The 19,011-nt window shown below is 40.3% G+C and overlaps 1 protein-coding gene across 1 annotated transcript in view; it reads right to left on the reverse strand.

The window, feature by feature from the left end:
* LOC144828424 (alanine aminotransferase 2-like) overlaps positions 1-19,011 on the reverse strand; it is a 113,175-nt gene that overhangs the window by 35,576 nt on the left and 58,588 nt on the right. The window contains exons 3-4 of the mRNA XM_078686557.1: positions 16,251-16,359; positions 2,578-2,711 (exon numbers count right to left, since the gene is read on the reverse strand). Coding sequence (XP_078542683.1) covers positions 2,578-2,711; positions 16,251-16,359 — 243 coding nt within the window. The remainder of the gene's footprint in view (positions 1-2,577; positions 2,712-16,250; positions 16,360-19,011) is intronic.

Genomic DNA, 19,011 nt, shown 5'->3' on the forward strand with positions numbered 1-19,011 from the left:
CTGTATTTCTCCCTCCCACCTTCCAGAATACCTGTGTGTATTGTGTGTTCCATGCTGATGTTCTATATTGTTCAGTTGGGAGTTTGGTCAGCAGGCGTTGGGTTGTTGGCTCCTGTGCTCTGCAATAAACTACTCCTACTTACCTATGAGAAGTGTCCAGAGTATTTTTCAACAGACACCAACCTCAAGAAACACATTGCCAAAGATGGCCTAGTACCAGCTCTCTCCTCTAGTAAATCGAATAATTTCTTCAAGAAAGCAACTTTAGAACTGCTGTTAAAACTCTCGTACTCTCAAATATGGATGTGGCAATGCTTTGCTTCATGAGCGCTCAAGACTCCACACTGGCATCGCTTAAGGATATCTTATATGCCAAAGCGCGTCTCATCAATCACCTTAAGAAATATGATCACATCTCCCCCATGCTGATGGAACTCTTTTTGCTCCACCTGTAGGCCTTCGCCATCTTCAAAACCAGTTACATCATTATAAAGCCATCACAACCAGCATTCCGGCGTATCTCGAAATACATGGTCACCATCTCTTTGCATCCACAGCCAGCACACCATTAGACTGCAGATTAGGAAGTGTAAAAAAACAAATGCAGCAGGTCTTTTCCATCTATGCACCCAGGGTCAGTAACAAAATCCCTGTATCAATCATACCCACCCGAGTGCTGCTCAAATTTAGGAAAGAGTTGTAAATGCACTATTTTAAAGAATATTACATCACAATGCATTAATCCTCCACACCCGAGCTTCCCTCTCCTATTACTCATTTAATTTATTCTTGTCTATGACATGTACAGAGCTTCGTTGCCTTTTGGCTAGGTTGCCAGTATATAAATACTATAAACATGCATGCATACTCACATAAATACATACATACATACAAATGGTGCGCACACATTCTAAAGCACAAAGGTACCTTTACAACTGACATGCACCAAACTGGTTAGAAGTATAGTATGTGTTTGCAAGAAATTATTGGTTGATTCTTGTTCTGTGTGTATATTCACAGAACCAAATCAGGTTTTATTATATGTTGTTTGCAAACAGAAAATGTATTTAATGAGAAGGAGTAAGAGACCAAAGATTTAAAATGGGGGCAGTGGAGGAAGTTTGTGTGACTATGTATTATAAAAAGCTTAACTACCACCAGCCATACTTAAAAAGGATATCACAATCTACCTCAGAATTCTGTGGCTTTATCAAGGAACTTCTAAGAGATGTGTCATATCCTTGTCACAAATGATAGGGAGTGAAGTGTCCCACTTATTAACGGGTGCACATTACAGCCATTCCAACTGCACAGCTTATTCACCTAGGACCCGATGTAGGTAATTCCGAATTACCGACTCTTAAATACCGAATCATACCGATTCGGTATTTAAGAGTCCGTAAATCTGAAGCAGGCAGATGTAGGTAATAAATTACCGAATCTGTAAGAGTCGGTATTTACCGAATTGGTAAATACCGAATTGGTATTTCCCATTGATTCCTATGGGCCTTGAAGCCCATAGGAATCAATGGGAAATACCGAATCGGTATTTACCGATTCGGTAAATACCGAATCCTGCAAGGGTGAACGGGGTGTCACTTTGACACCCTGTAGCACCCCAATTCCAGGCTTGTGTGTCATGTGGCACACAGACATGCCCTAAGGGCATGTCTGTGTGTCACATGGCACAGGTGTACATGCACAGATGTGCATGTACACCTGAATTCGGTATTTTACCATCCAATTGTATTGGGTGATAAAATACCGAATTCTGAAGGCCTGTAGCACTGTAAACAGTGCTACCTACATCTGGGATTTACCGAATCGGTAAAATTACCGATTCGGTATTTTACAGATTCGGTCAAATTACCGAATCGGTAATTTTACCGATTCTGTAAAATAATGGCCCCTACATCTCAATCACCAAATACCGGTCGGTAACGGACGAATTCTGCCGTTACCGACCGGTATTTGGTGACCTACATCGGGCCCCTAGATTTCTGTGGAGCTTTTCTTGTGCCAGTGATGTATTATCTCTCTTTAGCACTGTCACTCATAACTTGCACTCACACTTGTATCCTTGGGCACTTATGCTCAAACTCAAACCTGTATTCATTAACCCAAAGCCCTGAATAAAGGAGGCTCTTGACAATCTGAGTGACAGCCAAATTATATTTCTTTTCATCTTTTGATTTGATCTAAAACTTTGAGAGAAAAGTGTCCCTGGCTGTGAAATTAAGTGTTACAAGTCTATATTTATTTATAATCGTTGCAATTTTTTCATTTAATTTTTAATTCATTAACTAATATGGAACTTCTTTGAAGATTCTGCAGCAGCGAACAATGATTCAAGTTAGATCTTTCAAGAACAGAAACCTTCAGTCATCTCTCGCTCTCTCTCTGAGCTGGTTTCTCTTTGCGCCATTGCTCTATACTCTTTTGCTTATACCAGGGGATGCAAGATTAGCAATAAAAAAAATTGCTATGCTGCCCCCACAAGTCTATCTTTCATTATCCACCAACCCATATTTCTGGACAATTCCTTGGGTGGGGGGATGGGGTGCGAGGTCCACTTACCAGAATAGCCCGGGTAGATCCCCATGAGATGATAACGTTGTTGGGACTAGCAGGCACTCCACCATCTCGCCTTTCAATGTACTTTGCCACCTTGTTAGGTAAGCTCCTCATCGCATACCCTATATTATATCCACCTGAAAACACAATCAACAGAGATAACAGGTCTGAATCCAAGTTCCATTCAAGTCTAAATTTGAGCCTCAAAGAAGCAGAACGTAATGTAGACAACAAAGGTTTAGCAGCTGAGACAAAATTAAATCTTTCCTCTTTTAATACTTCAGTTCTCTAACAATAGAGAAATCTTTGGGCCAATTTTTGTGAACTGGTGCCCTCAGGTGACCATTTGCGTTGGCAGCATAAGGCAGATCTCTGTGATGCCTTAACGTAGCATTGGCCGTGAGAAACAATTAAAAAACTGTTTTTTTAGCATTTAAAATATTCGTGTTCAATATGTTCCTGATTATAACATGCAAAATGCATAAGAAGAGAAGACCATTGTGCTCTTCGGGTGTAAAATATGATGTAAATTTTGGACGAGTTAGTGAGGATCTCTGAGGGATTAATTGTGAGCTCTTGCAGGACACACTTGCAGTGGAGAAGGGCAGCATGTTCCAGATGATGTGTGGGTCTAGATGAGGATGTGTGAGATAGTGGACTCTTGGGGTCAGGAGTAAGGAGAAAGAATTGTTCTGTAGAGAAAGTAGAAACATGGCAGATCGAGGTATCTGGCAATATTTAGAGCAGTTAGCTGTGTTATCTCTCTCTCTCCATTAATAAAGAAGGCAGTTTTGCTTTGAAATCTTATAAATAAAGATACTGAATGCAAATGGTGGGCATAACAAGCTAACATTGGTTGCGTCATGTGGGACCTAGATTTAAGTTACGGAGAGCAGACACTTCCTGAAGGATCCAGGTCAAAGGTGCCCAAAGTGAGGACAGTCGGGACAGATCAATGAAGGAAATACATTCTAACTGCTGAATTGGAACTTCATTTTTCAAGTGAGGTCTCCAAGGTGATCTTACACTAAATTTACTTAGAAAGGAAATCATACTTCTTAATTTATAGATCAGAGATGGTAAACTAAGTGGACAGTGTTGACATCAGATGTGGTCTGCAGACACTGAATTCTAGGGCCAGAAAGGACATTCATCCTTCTGCTGTTTATACTTTAACCATCTTTAAATGGGTGATTGTAACATCTGGTATTTAGGAATGAAGAACTCTCCAGTCTAATATGTTATTTGAAATAAAAGTATTATTCTTTTCATTATAATAGCTATAATAAAAATTATTGTTATTATTCGTCCAGTAATGCAAAGGTCCAAAAATCGTGTGTTTGTAAACTATTGAATGTGAAGCAAAGTTTGCATCATATTGGGCAAATGTATGAAAATTACAATGCTGATAATGGTCTTTCAGTCATAGGTTAAATGCTGAATTTCTACCAGCTAAGTAATTTGAGAAAATAAAAATTAGGAAATTCTCTCAAACAATTGTGGCATAATGAGTAATAGAAAAATGTAATTAAAGTGTATAGGAAACTGCTAAAAAGAAACCATAGAATTTAAAAATTAGCTCAAAGAGCACTCGCTTTGGACAGAAAATTATATTGTTGAATTCACTAAAACGTTACTACACAGTTCCTATTTTCCCAGAATACTCAAAAGTAAACGCTTAGGGGCTGATTACGATGGTGGACAGATAGCCACCGCCGGCCCGGCGATGGTGATCCGCCCGCCATCATAACCTGATTTACCACCTCCATATTATAATGGTGGGTTATCGCAGAGGACGCAAAGTGCGTCTGCCGCATTTCCGCCGGCCTGCAATCGGGACGATTGCGACCAGCGACTTGGGCCACAATATGGTGGTGATGACTAGCAGGCACCGCCATCCATATTAGGATGCTGGGATGTAAAGGCATTTTCATGGTGGCATCCCTGCCATGGAAAGGCTGGCAGTGATTTGCTATGGGGCCCCAGGGGGCAGTGGGGTTGGGGGTGCACTTGGGGGTACCCATGATACCCCCTCCCATTTCCATGCCCAATGTGGCAGGCACAACACGGTGCCTTCCACTTTGTGCATGGAAATGCACAACTAGGCAATTTGGCATTGTGGCAAATGTTGCTGTAAGCAACACCCGCTGCAATGTTAAACTGCGGAATGATACCGCCAGGGTGGCGGTCACATCCTAATTTGCGGTGCGGGACCGCCGCATGTCTGGCGGCCGGAGCCAACATCCCGGGCATGGTGGACGAACTTAAGTCCTCCTCCATCCTCATCACCCCCTTAGTGTGAATCCTCAAAAGGTTTAAAAAGGTTTAATTAGAGACCATTGTGTGCATAAAGATAACACACAACCACTGCATGATTGCAAGAGCTAAACATGTTAATTTTAAACTAATTGACAGAAAAATACTGTAAGCATAGCTATTTTTTTCAAACCTTTGTGTCTGCGTTTTAGCAAATTTTTATTGTCCGATTAATAATACTTCCGTGTCATCTCTGGTGATATTGAATCTTGCAGATTAAGACCCATTGCTATAACTTAATATTTTATTTCAAGTTCAATACGATAATTCTGCATATACAATTATTTTTGCTTTTCAATTTGAGTGGTAAACCATATATTTAAAGGGATGGATAATTGGGCAACTGGGAAAAATATGATAGTTAAAGAGCAGACAGGCTTCCACAAGCACTTTTCCAAAAGTGATCAGGGAGTCAAATTAGGTTATCTTGCTTAGGAGTTGGTGAAGGAGCTTTGGTTCACTGTTTAGATGAATAAGGTAATAAAGTGGATAGGAGTGCATTTTGGATGTGGTCTATGTTTTGAGGTACTTGCAGCATTTGTATTAAGTTACTCAAGATGCAATATTTCCATGCAGAAAAGGTGAATAATAGATGAGATCTGCATGCTATACAGGTGACTCTACGGTTCTGTAACCTTACACCCATAGACCCACATCTTTAGCTTGACCAATTTGCTGTGTATATATTTAAAATTAAATCTACATTTGATACCTGCAAGCCAATAACTGTGTAATTGGGACTTGGTGATAAAACTGAATGTGGCATCTTAACACAATGAAGTTGCTGCATGATATATCAAATTGTTAGGAAGGCGTCAAGATTAGTTGCAATGGAACATGAAATTGATATATAGATGCCAAGGATGTAAAGCCATATAGAACTGCCTATGTCTTATATAGAATACAGTCTATTAAGATATTGTTTAAATTCCAGATATAAAACTCCTTCGGCCACATGCATCATTGCACCCGTTTGCGATTCCTAAAATGCGAAAATTAAGGAATCGCAATTTAGAAATCGCAAACGGCAATGCATGAATAATTTGAAAATATTTGCGATTTCTTAATTTTCCTTAATTGCGATTCACATTTAGCGAATCACAATTAAGGAAAACCTTCCCATTCAATGGGAAGGCAGTAACATTTCGCGATTTTCATTTTGCGAATCGCAATTTGTTAATGCATTTCAAGGGTGCTGAGGGGGTCCAAAGGACCCCCCCCCTGCACCCTTGAAATAATTTTTTAAGTGCCAGTTTCACACAATTGTCCAAAGGACATGTGTGTGTGTAACATGACACTTTCAAAAATGCTTTTATGAGCATTTTTGAAAGATTTCGCAAATTAACACGAGGTTCAACCTCGTGTTAATTTGCTCCTCCTATTTGCGAATTCACATTTTTTTAACCAATCATGCATTGCATTTAAGGAATCGCAAAAATGCGAATCCTAAATGCAATCGCATTTTTAGAAATCGCAAAAAATGGCGATTTCTAAAAAATTGTTTAATGCATCCAAAAAAGTGATTTTGGAATCGCAAACACCCAAATCTTGTGATTCGCACCGTTTGCGACTCCAAAATCGCTTGATGCATGTGGCTGCATATGTCTAAAATCACCTCAATATGTATTATTGAGCCCCGATATGGTTTAAAAAGTCTCAATCAATATTGAGGTTACTGAAGGAAAAAATTGTCATTGAGGTTTGGTATTGCAGCTTACATCTGTAGAAGTAATACTTGCAGACGTTTGGTTAAAGTGCTAACTCACTTGCTGAATATTTATATCCATGATATCTAAAGAATAATGCTGATGTAACAGTGTATTCCAAAATATCAGAAAAAGCTGTTTAGTTTAGTGGCATAATGTGGAAATAGAGTGTTGCTACTGACAGGGATGTAGTAGCAACAAAAACATCACATAAACACATGCTCCAATATGACACCTCAAATACAGGGGCAATATTTTTTAAGTCAGCCTTTTCAATTTCTAATGCGGAGTGCCATTATGAAAATGAAGCAAAATCTCTGTGTAGAAATTGAGGAATGTGTAAAATGCGAACTACTATACATCTTGTTGTGAAAGGAATGTTAAGGAACACTTGCCCCATGTGTATTGTAAATACAGGCTCTAGGGAGCTCTAAGCGTGAATATGCATATTCTTATTCTTGAAAGATTGAAGTCATTTTTGGCTCAGGAAAACTCTAAATTGACATCAGAATGACCAAAGTAATCATTTTGTATTATTTTAAAGTTTTGAAGATTCAGAATGTTTCCATATACTAAGCTGAATAGAACAATTTCATTGATGTATTATTGTATATGAAAAGTATTTACAAATTGACAATGCTATTTAAATCAAAATGAAAATTACTATTACAACTATCATTTACTTGTCACCACAACACTACAAAATCATTCGCCCACTGTATCTATCATTATGTTTGAATTTTTAGTGGGATCAGCGCCATTGAAGAACAGCACCCTATTGGTGGAATTCAGTGTGCCTCCACGAATTACAGCTGTTCACTCTTTATTCCTAGTGTTGCAGAAGCAACACTAGTTTTGATGAAGACATCCTTTTATTTAATGCAATTTCTATTTATCATATATCCAACACAGTTTCTTTATGTCATTCTGAATTTACACTTGCCGTGATCGACTGTGATGCTGTTTTCTTAGGGCTAGATCAACTCTACTCCCCACTATCCACACGTCACCTGTTATAATACCATTCCAAAATGATATCCCATACATGCACACAAAACCTTAGAATTTTCACTCACCAGCGGTACCTCTGCCACATAGTCATCCACAAACCCAGACTGCCCACTAGTCTTTTGTACTGATATGCTCATTCAGAAGATGTGAATGTTGTTGATCGTCTGGGTTTGCGGAGGAAAGAAATCTTATGTTATGCTTCTGAAAGTCAAACCCTTTTTTTTATTCTACCATTTCGTGAAGGGAAGAGGATTAATATCTTCCAAATGTTTTGAGTAAGGTATCTCATAATCTCACCTTGCTATTAGGCTTTTAGGTCACTACTAGAGGTGATAACCATAATGAAGCGTCAATGAGTAATATGAAGTTTTCCTTTTCTAATTTTCCAGCTCTTTACACACCGTAATCTTATTGGATACAGGTACCATCCCTGTCTTCCCCAAAGTAGTAGCCTTATGTTTACTGTAGTGTTGTAAAACACTGGGACAAAAGCATGCACATTCTTTGTTCATAATCTTATCATTACTTAACCTGAGCAACTGAACCTCATGACTGGAACCTGAAACTATGCTCAGTTATCTTTGTGACATTAATCTTATTATACTTGGCCTGTGTACTAGATAGAGACTTAAATCAGCCTATCTGCCATCAAACTCAAATTTTTCCTTCCGAAACCCAAAAGAGTTCTATAGTGTCCCAATTGTAGCCATCAGGGTTAATGTCGGTAATACAGAATCTCTACAGATTTTCTCATAGAGAGCTAATCCATAGTTTCTCTTAAGTTATTGCATAATGAATCTGCAACTAAATGATTTAGAATGATATTTTATGATGTCTAGCTCCCTTTCCTAATAACAAATACTTCTTTATGCTTCTCATCACTCTCTCCAATTACAGTTACTTTGAAATTCTTTTTTATGTTAAATTCTACAAAAATGTGCGTTTACAACATGCTTGTGACATATTTGTTGGATTGCCAGGCTTCGTTTATTTAACTAAAATGGATAAACTACCAGTTCTGTATAATTGTGATACCTTACTTTTTTGTTTTTCTTCTCTTTTGCATTCTTATTAAGTTCCTAACTGTGGGCTCAGTACTCGCCTAGCCCGGAATGCATTTTTTGAGCAAGACAATTATATATTGGTTATCACAGGTCTCTAAGGGAGCCCTTTGGTTAAATTTGATGCAAATTTAAAATGTAACCAAAAAAGAATACTTTGAAAGGACCTCCAATACCTAGTCTTACTTTACTCCAAGGATCTTCTGAATAAGTCAATAACAAAAACTGCAATAAATCACCACATGTTAGCTGAGAACTGTTCTCATTGAGTCAAATGCTGTAAATTCCTCCAGAATTTCACAAAATATTTCCTCCACAATGTGCGTGTGTGGACTATGTTCTGGGATTAGGTGCATGTAGAGTTTGTTCATTAATATTTTGCCTTCCTTCTTGGTCACTGAATAAACAAATCTCCCATTCACCTTTTATTGGTTACAAACAGAAGGGTTGGGCGTCAGCCACTTTATTGTGACTGCCCCTGGGTTGTGCCAATCTCTGCACTTGCTTGATCTTCAGGGATCAGTTTCCTCTTTCGACTAACCTTTCAGGAATACCTGTAACTTTTGCTTCTGTCAGGACAACCAACAAACTTTTTTGTTATGGCATCTGTCTTGACTCACATCCTAGCCAGTTCTATGTACTGAAATGTGCTAGCTGGCAATACTTTATTGCAATTGGCTCAAAAGCCCACCATTTAAAGTGTTATAAATGCAAAGACTATTTAGATAGACACTGAAAACATTTCTAGATAGAGTAAAAATCGCAGGGTTACAAAATTTAGAAACTAAAATCAGAGGTTAGTCACTGTGGTTTATGAATGACTTTTTTAACACAAATTAACATTAATAATCAAAAAAGGAGATATATATAGTGCATTCAAAAACTTTATAATTAACTTGTTGCACTTTCTAAACAAAAGTTCATAGCGTTATTTACAGTTTGCATATTGTATGATTTAACAACAGTTTCAGGAAAGCAACTTAATCAGAATATCGACAATGACATCAGAATATAGGAACCCATGATGATGGCGATTGGACTGCCACCGACAGGTAGTCGGAGGCTGTCCGACCACCGACAGTCCTTCGATCTGACCACTGCATTTTATTGCTTCCGGTTGGACCCACAGCGGGCGGAGTCCAGACCGCTGCCTCAGACAGGATCTCAGAGGTCAGCGTCATGGCGCAGAATGGCTGAAAGAGCACCACCATGTACAGGCTGTCGGAAAGGGATATTGGGGCCCCAAACAAGGTACCCGTCGCTCGTGGGCCACTGCAAAGTGGCCCTAGGGGCACATGAGTTGTCCCTACACACCTCCTACACCCAATGGGATAATATTTTGGTAAATGATAAAGAGGACACAATATTCATGTCAGACATAATTTTTGCTTACAATATTCTGGAATACAATTAGCAATTTACATGCCTTTTAATATTGGACAGTTGCAAATAATGTGCAGCAAATGCTCATTTTCAAGACCACAGTACATGCAAACAGTGATTGCAACACTTGTGTACCACTTTCCACTAATGTCAGTGCATTATACCCTGAAACAAAGATATTTCTGCTAGACCAGTGGTAGCAAGAAGTCTTTAAGATAGTATTGTGCAGCTAGTTTACTGTAATTAAGCAATAGGTTGGTGAATTAAAATTTGCTGTCTCCATTCACAAACCTATTTTAAAGCATTTTTATGAGTTGGGATTCATCCCAGAACTTTCAATTTTATATAACTTCAATAGAGGTTAAAGATAGAGCTCTCGGCTATTAAGCGCATGCAAAATGATTTGACCCCAAAGCACTGACCAAGGAAAATTTACCAAAGATGATGATTGACTCTTATTCGGATGGGTGTTTGTCGTGTTGCTCCTTTAAGTTATGTTCAGAATTGTTTTGCTTTAACATTCTTTGTAGTCACAGGATTCTCTTCCAGCCTCTGTGCAGACAGTTGCTGGGGAAGAAGTCCTGTGTAGGTTATATCCTACCTTGCTCCTGTGCTTTCCTCCTAATAAACTCACTATACTACTAATTATTGAGTGGACTCAATACTACAGTGTTCCTATTGTAAATCAACATTGATGCAAGAGCTGCTGCTAGCCAAAAAGAGTGTTGTCAACCATAAGCAAAGCAAGCATTGAAATGTTTACCCTTCCTATCTTCAGAAGAAAACATTCCATGGCTTTCAAACATTCAGGAAGATTAGAATGTATGACAGCAGAACCCATGGCTAAACCATGCGTGCTTCAACAACGCAGTCCCAACAGCGAATATGCCTTAACCATGCATTCCTTCACCACACATACCTTGACCATACATGCCTTGACCACGCAAGTTTGTTATAAAGGCATTATTGGTAAAGTGATATGCGTGTAAAGATCACCCTACAAACTATTCCGATCCCAGCCCTCCTCCTTGGTCCCTAAAACTGCCCCAGCCCTAAAAGTGTCCTTTCCTGAGCCCTAGATCTCAGCCCCATGTCCTAAAAAGTATCCTAACTCCAGGCCCTGGCCCTGAGCCCTAAATCCTGGCCCCCAGCCCAATAAACTACTCCAACCCCAGACCCTCCCACACTGGGCCCTAAAAACAGCCCCCACCCCGAAAACTAAGAGCCCTAACACCTAGCCCTAAAAACGACCCTTACCCCGAGTTCTAAAACCGGTATAGTCCTAAAAACTAGCCCCAAAAATCTGCCACCAGCTCCAAAAACTCCATCCCACCCCTCAAAACCCAGCCCTAAAAACTATCCCCTACCCCCTCAAAAATCAGGCCGCAGCCTCACTGTCCATATCCGGAGCTTCCTTTCACGACGCTTCCTCTTCCTCTCCCCGCCCATCCGGACACTAGACCGCGCACTGCCTTAACCACGCATATCTGTGTGGCTAAGGCAAGCATGGTTCCGCTTGCGGGGAAACAGCACACCTAGCTCAACCCACATTGTAAAGGCTGTTTCCCAGAAGTTTATTGATGTGTGACTAAAAAAGCACAGAGGCAGAATACAACCTTGCTTACAACTGTTTAGGGTGGAAATCATCTGGGACTACTGACCCCCCTTGCCCCAATAGTTTCTTACTCAGGTTTTATTGTGGAGTCAATGTATTTGCCAGAAGAATGTATGATCATGTCAAATCAATGTGTTCCATAGTGTTGTACTATCAATATTGTCAAGCACAGATCTACAGCCATCCAAGCAGCAATATATGCTTAGGTGTTTTTCTAAAGTGACCTAGAAGTGAGCATGGTCAGCAACATTATACTATTATTAGCCCAAATCACCTATTCTGGTACCGGTTTGCAACTAGTGGAGATTTTTTGGGAAGATCACCCAATCACTTAAATGATGCAAAAGGTTTCTTGCAAACAATGTTTCTTTCTACATCTATGTGAACTCTAAAGTCAGAAATATTTTCTGTTGCCCTTTATATGGTTCCTGCACCATGAACCTGGTATGCGACCAGTATGTAAAAAAGGTTCAGAAACTTCAAAGATTGCTTTTTCCAAGGACCTACTTACTAACTTGTTATATTATGTTATTCCTATTTGTATAGCACACTAATGACCCTAGAGTGTATCCAGGTGCTTGCAGATAGGTAGGCTGTGCTCCCATGGGGTAGTAACTTGAAGAGCCAAGTCTTCAACTTCTTTTGGAACTTGGGAAGCGGTGAGGTAGGTCTGATGTGCTGTGGCAGATCATTTCAGGTTTTGGCAGCAAAATGAGAGAAAGCGTGCCCTTCAGTTCTATTCTTGTGTCTTTTGGGTACCTGTGCTAGTGAGGTGCCTGGTGGTGTGGTGGAAGTGTATGCAGATATTGAGGCTTTGTATGTGTATGAGTAGTTTGAATTGAGTGCACCTGTGTATGGGCAGTTAGTGCAGTGATTTGAGGTATGGGGAGATGTGAGTGCAGCGAGGTAGGTTGAGGACGAGCATTAATACCGTATTCTGGATGGTTTGGACCCTTTTTGTTTGATGCTCCGCACAAAGACTGTGTTGCTGTAGTCAAGTCTGCTGGTAATAAGGGTCTATGCTACTATTTTCCTGGTATTTTGCCAGAGCTACTTGAAGATTTTTCGTAGCATCCTCAGGCTGTAGAAGTAGGTGGATTTATTTGGACTGACATGTTGAGTTTGTCACTGAGGATGAGTCCTAGGTTCCTGGCACGAGCGATGATGACTGGTGTCCACCAGGTGGAGTTCCATGTCTTCTTTCCGAAGACAGGTGGAGTTCCATGTCTTCTTTCCGAAGACACCACTTCGCTCTCCGGATTGTCACAGTGCACATGCATCTAACAAAGTTGTTCTTGGTGGCTGGTGTCCTGTCCAACAGAGGGGGTTTTAGTTGAAGGTTGTCTGCGTAAGCAAGAATGTTGATGTCATGTGATCTGATGAGGTCTGCCAGCGGGGTCATGTAGATGTTGAACAGGGTGGGGCTGAGAGATGATCCTTGGGGGACTCTGCAGATGAGATTCTAGGATTTTGATTTCTATGGTGTCAGGCTGACTCTATGTTTTTTCCTGTACGGAAGGAGCAGATCTAGTTTAGGATAGTGCGTTTCCTGTTGCTTGTTTCCAGGTCACTGGGTATGTTTCAGTGGTGATGGAGGAGTTCGGAATATGAGTAAGAGCCTTGCTGATAGGGGAAGTGCCCATGTTTAAGACGTGGTGGAGGCATGGATGTGCCTAGGCCCCGTAGAGGGTGGATCTCATTTGTTGGCTGTCTCTTCAATGGTGACTGTTTTCTAAGCTGCCAGGATGTTTCCAAAGCATTTACAAGCTGTCTGCACGTTTGGTGAGATCCTGTTGTGTGTTGAAATTGCTGTAGATGGTTTCTATTTTGTTGCTGAAGAATTCTGATAGGCCTGTGCATAGGTCTTGCGAGGGTGTGATGCTGATAGGTGTGGACGCTGGTGTAGCGAGTTCTTTGATGATCGTGAAATTCTCTTTGCATCTGTTGGTGCTCTTCTCTGTGTTCTGCTAGAGCCTTCTTTTTGGTTACTCTGATATGCTGGTAGTAGCGTCTCATGGTTGCTTTGAAGGTGTCTTTGTCTACTTCTTTGCATCTTTGAGTCTCCATCTTCTCTCCAGATGCTTGCAGGATTGTTTTGTTGCTCTTTGTTCATCTGTGTACCAACTTGCTTGCTTCCAGATTCTTTTATGCCAGTTAAAAGGAAAACAAAGTACCTCCACTTTTGTCTATCTTTTTTGCAGGTTTCTGTACAGTGCCTCAGCTGCAGTTCAGGATCTAAATTTCTGTTTCCACAGTTCACCTCCAGGTGTTCTTTGACCCGTCTCTCTTTTGTATGCCTTGTGTGGTCCAGTGGAGAGTTGTTCTTGTGATGGAGTCTTGTTCTCTTCTGATAGTGTGACCTGTCCATCTGCATCTTTTCTTATAATGATGATGTCCATGCTCTCTTGCTTGCATCTGTTGAGCAGTTCCTGGTATGAGATGGTTTGCCGCCCGAAAATGCACAGTATTCTTCTCAGGTTACTGATGTGAAAGGCTGACAGTTTGGTGATGTCGCTTTTCGTCATCCACCAGTTTTCTGATCCATACAAGAATGTGGACAGAAGGCAGCTCTGGTAAAGCCCATATTTTGGTGTTGGTGCTGTACTGCGATGACCTCCACACATTGCTCAGCATCCTGTAGGCATTCCTGGCCTTGTTCAGACTGTTCTTGATGTCATTGCCTGCCCATCCATCCACCATACTGCTTAGGTAGGAGAACTCTTCAGTCATGACATGGTCCTCTCCATCCACTGTGATTTGTGAAGGGTTTGGGATGTTCAGTGGCATGACTTCATATTTATTTGTTCTGATCTTTAGCACAATTCCTGTGCATAGGTATTGAGGTGAGATGTATTTTCCGGCATATGCTGGTTTGTGTGTGAGAGAGCAATGCTAGGTCATCCACATTGTTAAGGGCATCCAGTATGGAGAAAAAGGTCAGTCTGATGCGACTGGCTTGGTCTTCAGATGCGCATGGCATCACCCAGTCGATGACTAGGTTGAAGAGCAATGCTGACTTCACTCTTCCCTGTCACACACCAGTCTTGTCTTCAAAGCTATACTCAGTATTGCCCACCTTACAAGTAAAATGATCATAGAAGCTCTTGATGAGGAGAACTATCTGCTGCGGAATACCCTGGGGTTTCAGTATACACCAAAGGCTTTCATGGTGGATATTCTCAAAGGCTTTCTCAAAATCAATGAAGTTGATGTACTGTTGCCTATGCCACTCCGTGCATTCCTCCATGATGTTGCGTAGAGTAAGGACATGATCAACATACTCTCAACCAACACAGTCTGTTCTTTTCTTAACTGCTTGTCCGCTGCATCAAAAATGTGCTGCCTAAGGATTTCTTCCAGAATTTTACTCAGGAGTTGACAGTAGGGCGATTTCACGTTGTTATAGTTTGTTAATGCTACCTTCTTTGGAATCCTTACAATGATGCTTTGGTTCCAGTCTTCTGGTACTTTCTTCCCTCTCAAACCAATGTAAACAGTGGTTGGAGAATCCTAGCTGATGTTTTAGGGTCTAAGTTGAACCTTTCTGCATCCAGGTTGTCTGGTTCAGGAGCTTTTCTGTTCTTGAGAGAGCGGGAGGCAGAGAGGATTTCTTCCTTCTCTGGTTGGGCAGTGTTCACATTCAAGTTCTTCTCTGCATCGGCGGAGATCCACTTCTATTGTTGGTAATGATCTGTTCATGACTTCTATGAAGTGCTTGTGCTTCCTGGTCTTTCTCTGTTGTGAGTAGTCTGCTTTACCAAACCATGCTAGGGGTGCTGTGCGTTGTATGAGATTTACCACTGACCATCTTTGTGATCTTGAAAACCTTCTCCCAATTTCCTGTCCTGGCTGTCTATGCTTGTTTGACAAGGTTATGCATGTGCACCCACTGGTCTGCTCTTGTCATTCTTTTGAATGCTTTGTTTGCTTCTAAGTACTGTTGCTTGTACTTCTCCTGCAGCCTCTCAGATCTGGCCTCCATGAGTTTCTTTTGTACTACCCGCCTGTCTTCAGTAGCTTGTCATGTGTCTTGTATTATTCAATCGCATGTGTTCCTTGTCTTGGTTCCCAGGCCTGTTTCACTGTTCTCATATATTGAAGAGATATGTTCCCATTTCCTGTTGACTTCATTTGTACCTGGATCAGACTTTTCTTCCTTTTCTGGCAGGGGTTGGAACCTGTTTTTGATGTGTAAGACAAATGCCTCCTCACTCTTGGGGTCTTGTAATTTTCCCACATCCAAGAACTGGCAATCTGTTTTTAATATGGCTGCTGGCTTCCCATTAGAGCCTAGTGCCTCAAAGCTCTCTATAATGTAGATCAATTTACCAATCAGCTTACAGAATGATACAAATGGCCTTGAGTACGTGCTTACCAACTGACCTTGTCAATGGCTGCCACATCACTGATAAGCTGATAAACTAATAACCAGATCACAGATATTGTGCCCTGCTATCCATGAACACAAACAGGTACCATGATTGCATATGATTCTTATTATTCTTATTACACGTGCATGTACCCTTTTAGATGGAAAACAAGGAGCATGTTCAACAAGACACATAAAGAAGATTCTGAACATACCAATAGTGCCGCCATCTAGCTCTTCGAGCAAGCTCCGGGCCCGTTGCTTGACATCCTCTGGCAGATTGACACTATTGAGGAGCTCTGGATAGGCACAAACAGCAGCTACCTGCAGAGCACACAAATCACAAGTTATTGTGTATCCATGGTGACAGATTGTGAGTGGCCAGACTGGTTGCCCCACAGTGTCCCTTGTCCCACTCTCTGGACTTAATTATTTGTCTTCGTATATTTTATACTTTGTATAAGTTTGTTTTCAGGTACAGGTCTGCCCCAGATGCAATCTGACATACAAGACGGCAAAGGCCACAAAACACATCTATCTCAACTAATATAGCTGAATGGAACGGAAATCATCAAATGTTCATATCACTTTACCAGAGTTCTTGTTTTACTGGAAGTTTCACTGATCTCAGAAGACCTGCAGAAATGCCAAAAATATTATAGTCTTGTAGCATTTCTCATCAAATGGGAAAAAAATCCTGAAAATCCACTGGCATTTTTATGGAAATCCAGTGTTTTCTTTGGTGGAAATGTACTCAGTTTCTAATAATTTCACAGTATCTGAATATTCTCATTGAATGGTAATATTTACCCCAAATTTCAGTGGAAATACATTCTTCTTATTTTCTTCAGATTGTTACACTAAAACAGTCCACTGCGTTACAGATACTAAGGGCCCCATTAGGATGGCGGCCCGGCGGGGGCTATCCACCCGCCATCCGTGCAGAAATGCCTTAATACAATGGTCTTTCCGTCTGCCGCTTTTCCGCCCGGTCAACATGTCGACCCAGCGGAAAAGGGTTCAATATGGTGGCGGTGTCTTAAAGACACCGCCAGCCATATTAGTATGTGGTTGTTGAAATGCTTTTTTTCCGAGGTGGAATTACCGCCAAGGAAAGACATGTGGAGTCTGCTTGGGGGGCCTGTTGCGGTCCCCAGAGACTCAGGGGAGGGTGTGGGGTGCACATGGGGGTAACAATGGTACCTCCCTGAGGTTCCATGCACAACATGGCAGGCACCGCGCGGTGCCTGCCATGTTGTGCATGGAAGTGCACAACATGCCTTCCTGGCAATGTGGCGGCAGTGCTGAGAGCACCGCCCGCCACAATGTTAGGAATGCAGGATGCGCCTGCCACTGTGGCAGGTGCATCCTAATGACACCCACGGGACCCCCGCCCTTATGGCGGGCGGTCACTTTTTACGAGCATGGGAGGTATTTCAAAATACCTTATTACACAGAGCAGTATCTCCAGCAATCCCTCCTTGAAACAAGCCTACAAAAGTCCTGAAAGACCTTTTTCGCAAGCTTAGCCAGGCAATGCAACTCTTACCACTTACTTGACTTTATTCCTTGGAAATGTCAAGGTAATTCGGGATCCTCTTGATCACCATTTTTATTGACAATCAAAGCACTTGCTCACAATGGGCCTGATTCACAAACTGCATTTTGTGGCATGCAAAGTAGTACTAACGTAGTACTACTTACTACAAAATGCAATTCACAAACCTACTGGTGTAAATCTCCACCTCTACCTCTCACATTTTTTTTTAGGGAGATCTCCACACATATAAGTTTGCTATTTAGTAGTAAATGTGGGAAGGACCAAGGGAGTGGTGGGAAAATGGTACTACTTTAAACTCGGAGGAGCTTTGAGAGGAATACGGAAGAGTTTAGGGAGGGATATTCTAATGCAAACATCAATCCACAAAAGAATAAAACCATTGCTATTGGAAAACTACATTTTATAAGTTATTAGAGCCCAAAATGCCACACTAAAGTTGTGAATGTAGTCCAGCTCAGCCATGGAGTAAATCAAGCACCACACATGGCCATTCACAAGTACAGCAACACGCCCCCATGAAAAATAATAGAGGTAGTGACTTAAGACTTAAAATAAAACCCAATAGGAATTTTGGTCAATATAAAATATTATCTTTTCACTTTAAAAAAAGTTATATAAATGTAATTTAATATCAAGAAACGTATATATAGATGAAAATAAATATTATTTTATATAATATATGTTAATACCTTTTTGAATTTACACAATAAACAAAACTGAAATTTATTAAAAATAATTATATTAATTATATAGTTAACTTATAGAAATGTTTAATGCATAACAAAAGAATAAACATTTTATTTTAGGTGGGATCTTAAAAAAATAAATCATAAACACAATAATTGAAACAATTTCACATTTGTTGTTCAAATTAAATAAATATGTAATTCACATTTAGGTTAATAGTGGCATGGAATTTTTTTTTGTTATACATTTCAAATACCTAAATACAATTAATGTACATTAATATTTTACATAATATATTTTACTAATTTTTTTTAAGTTTAATAAATATTTCAAATGTTCCAAATACTTTACCACAGGAAGAGCTCTGTTCTGTTAGTAGTAACTGTGCAATTGTAAATGCAGCTCAGTCCCATGGTTTCAGAGGTATTTAACATAAAACATTTTGCTATTTTTTTGAGTTTAATAAATATTTCAAATTTAATTTACCATAGGAAGATCTCTACTCTGATAGTAGTAGCCTTACATTTGTAAATTCATCTCAACCCATGGTTTCAGATTATCTGGAAATAGAAGTCTACTCTTTTGAGTAAATTTACTCTCTGAAAAGTTGAATAGTTGATAGTAGTAAACTTACTCCAGAGTGCAAAAGTAAATTTATACTTGCAGTTATACTCGCCTACAAATTTACCTTTTCAGGCTTACACTTATTTCTTCTGACCCCAAATCTA

Source organism: Lissotriton helveticus, chromosome 4_1 (genome assembly GCF_964261635.1).
Source record: "Lissotriton helveticus chromosome 4_1, aLisHel1.1, whole genome shotgun sequence".
Lineage (NCBI taxonomy): Eukaryota > Metazoa > Chordata > Amphibia > Caudata > Salamandridae > Lissotriton > Lissotriton helveticus.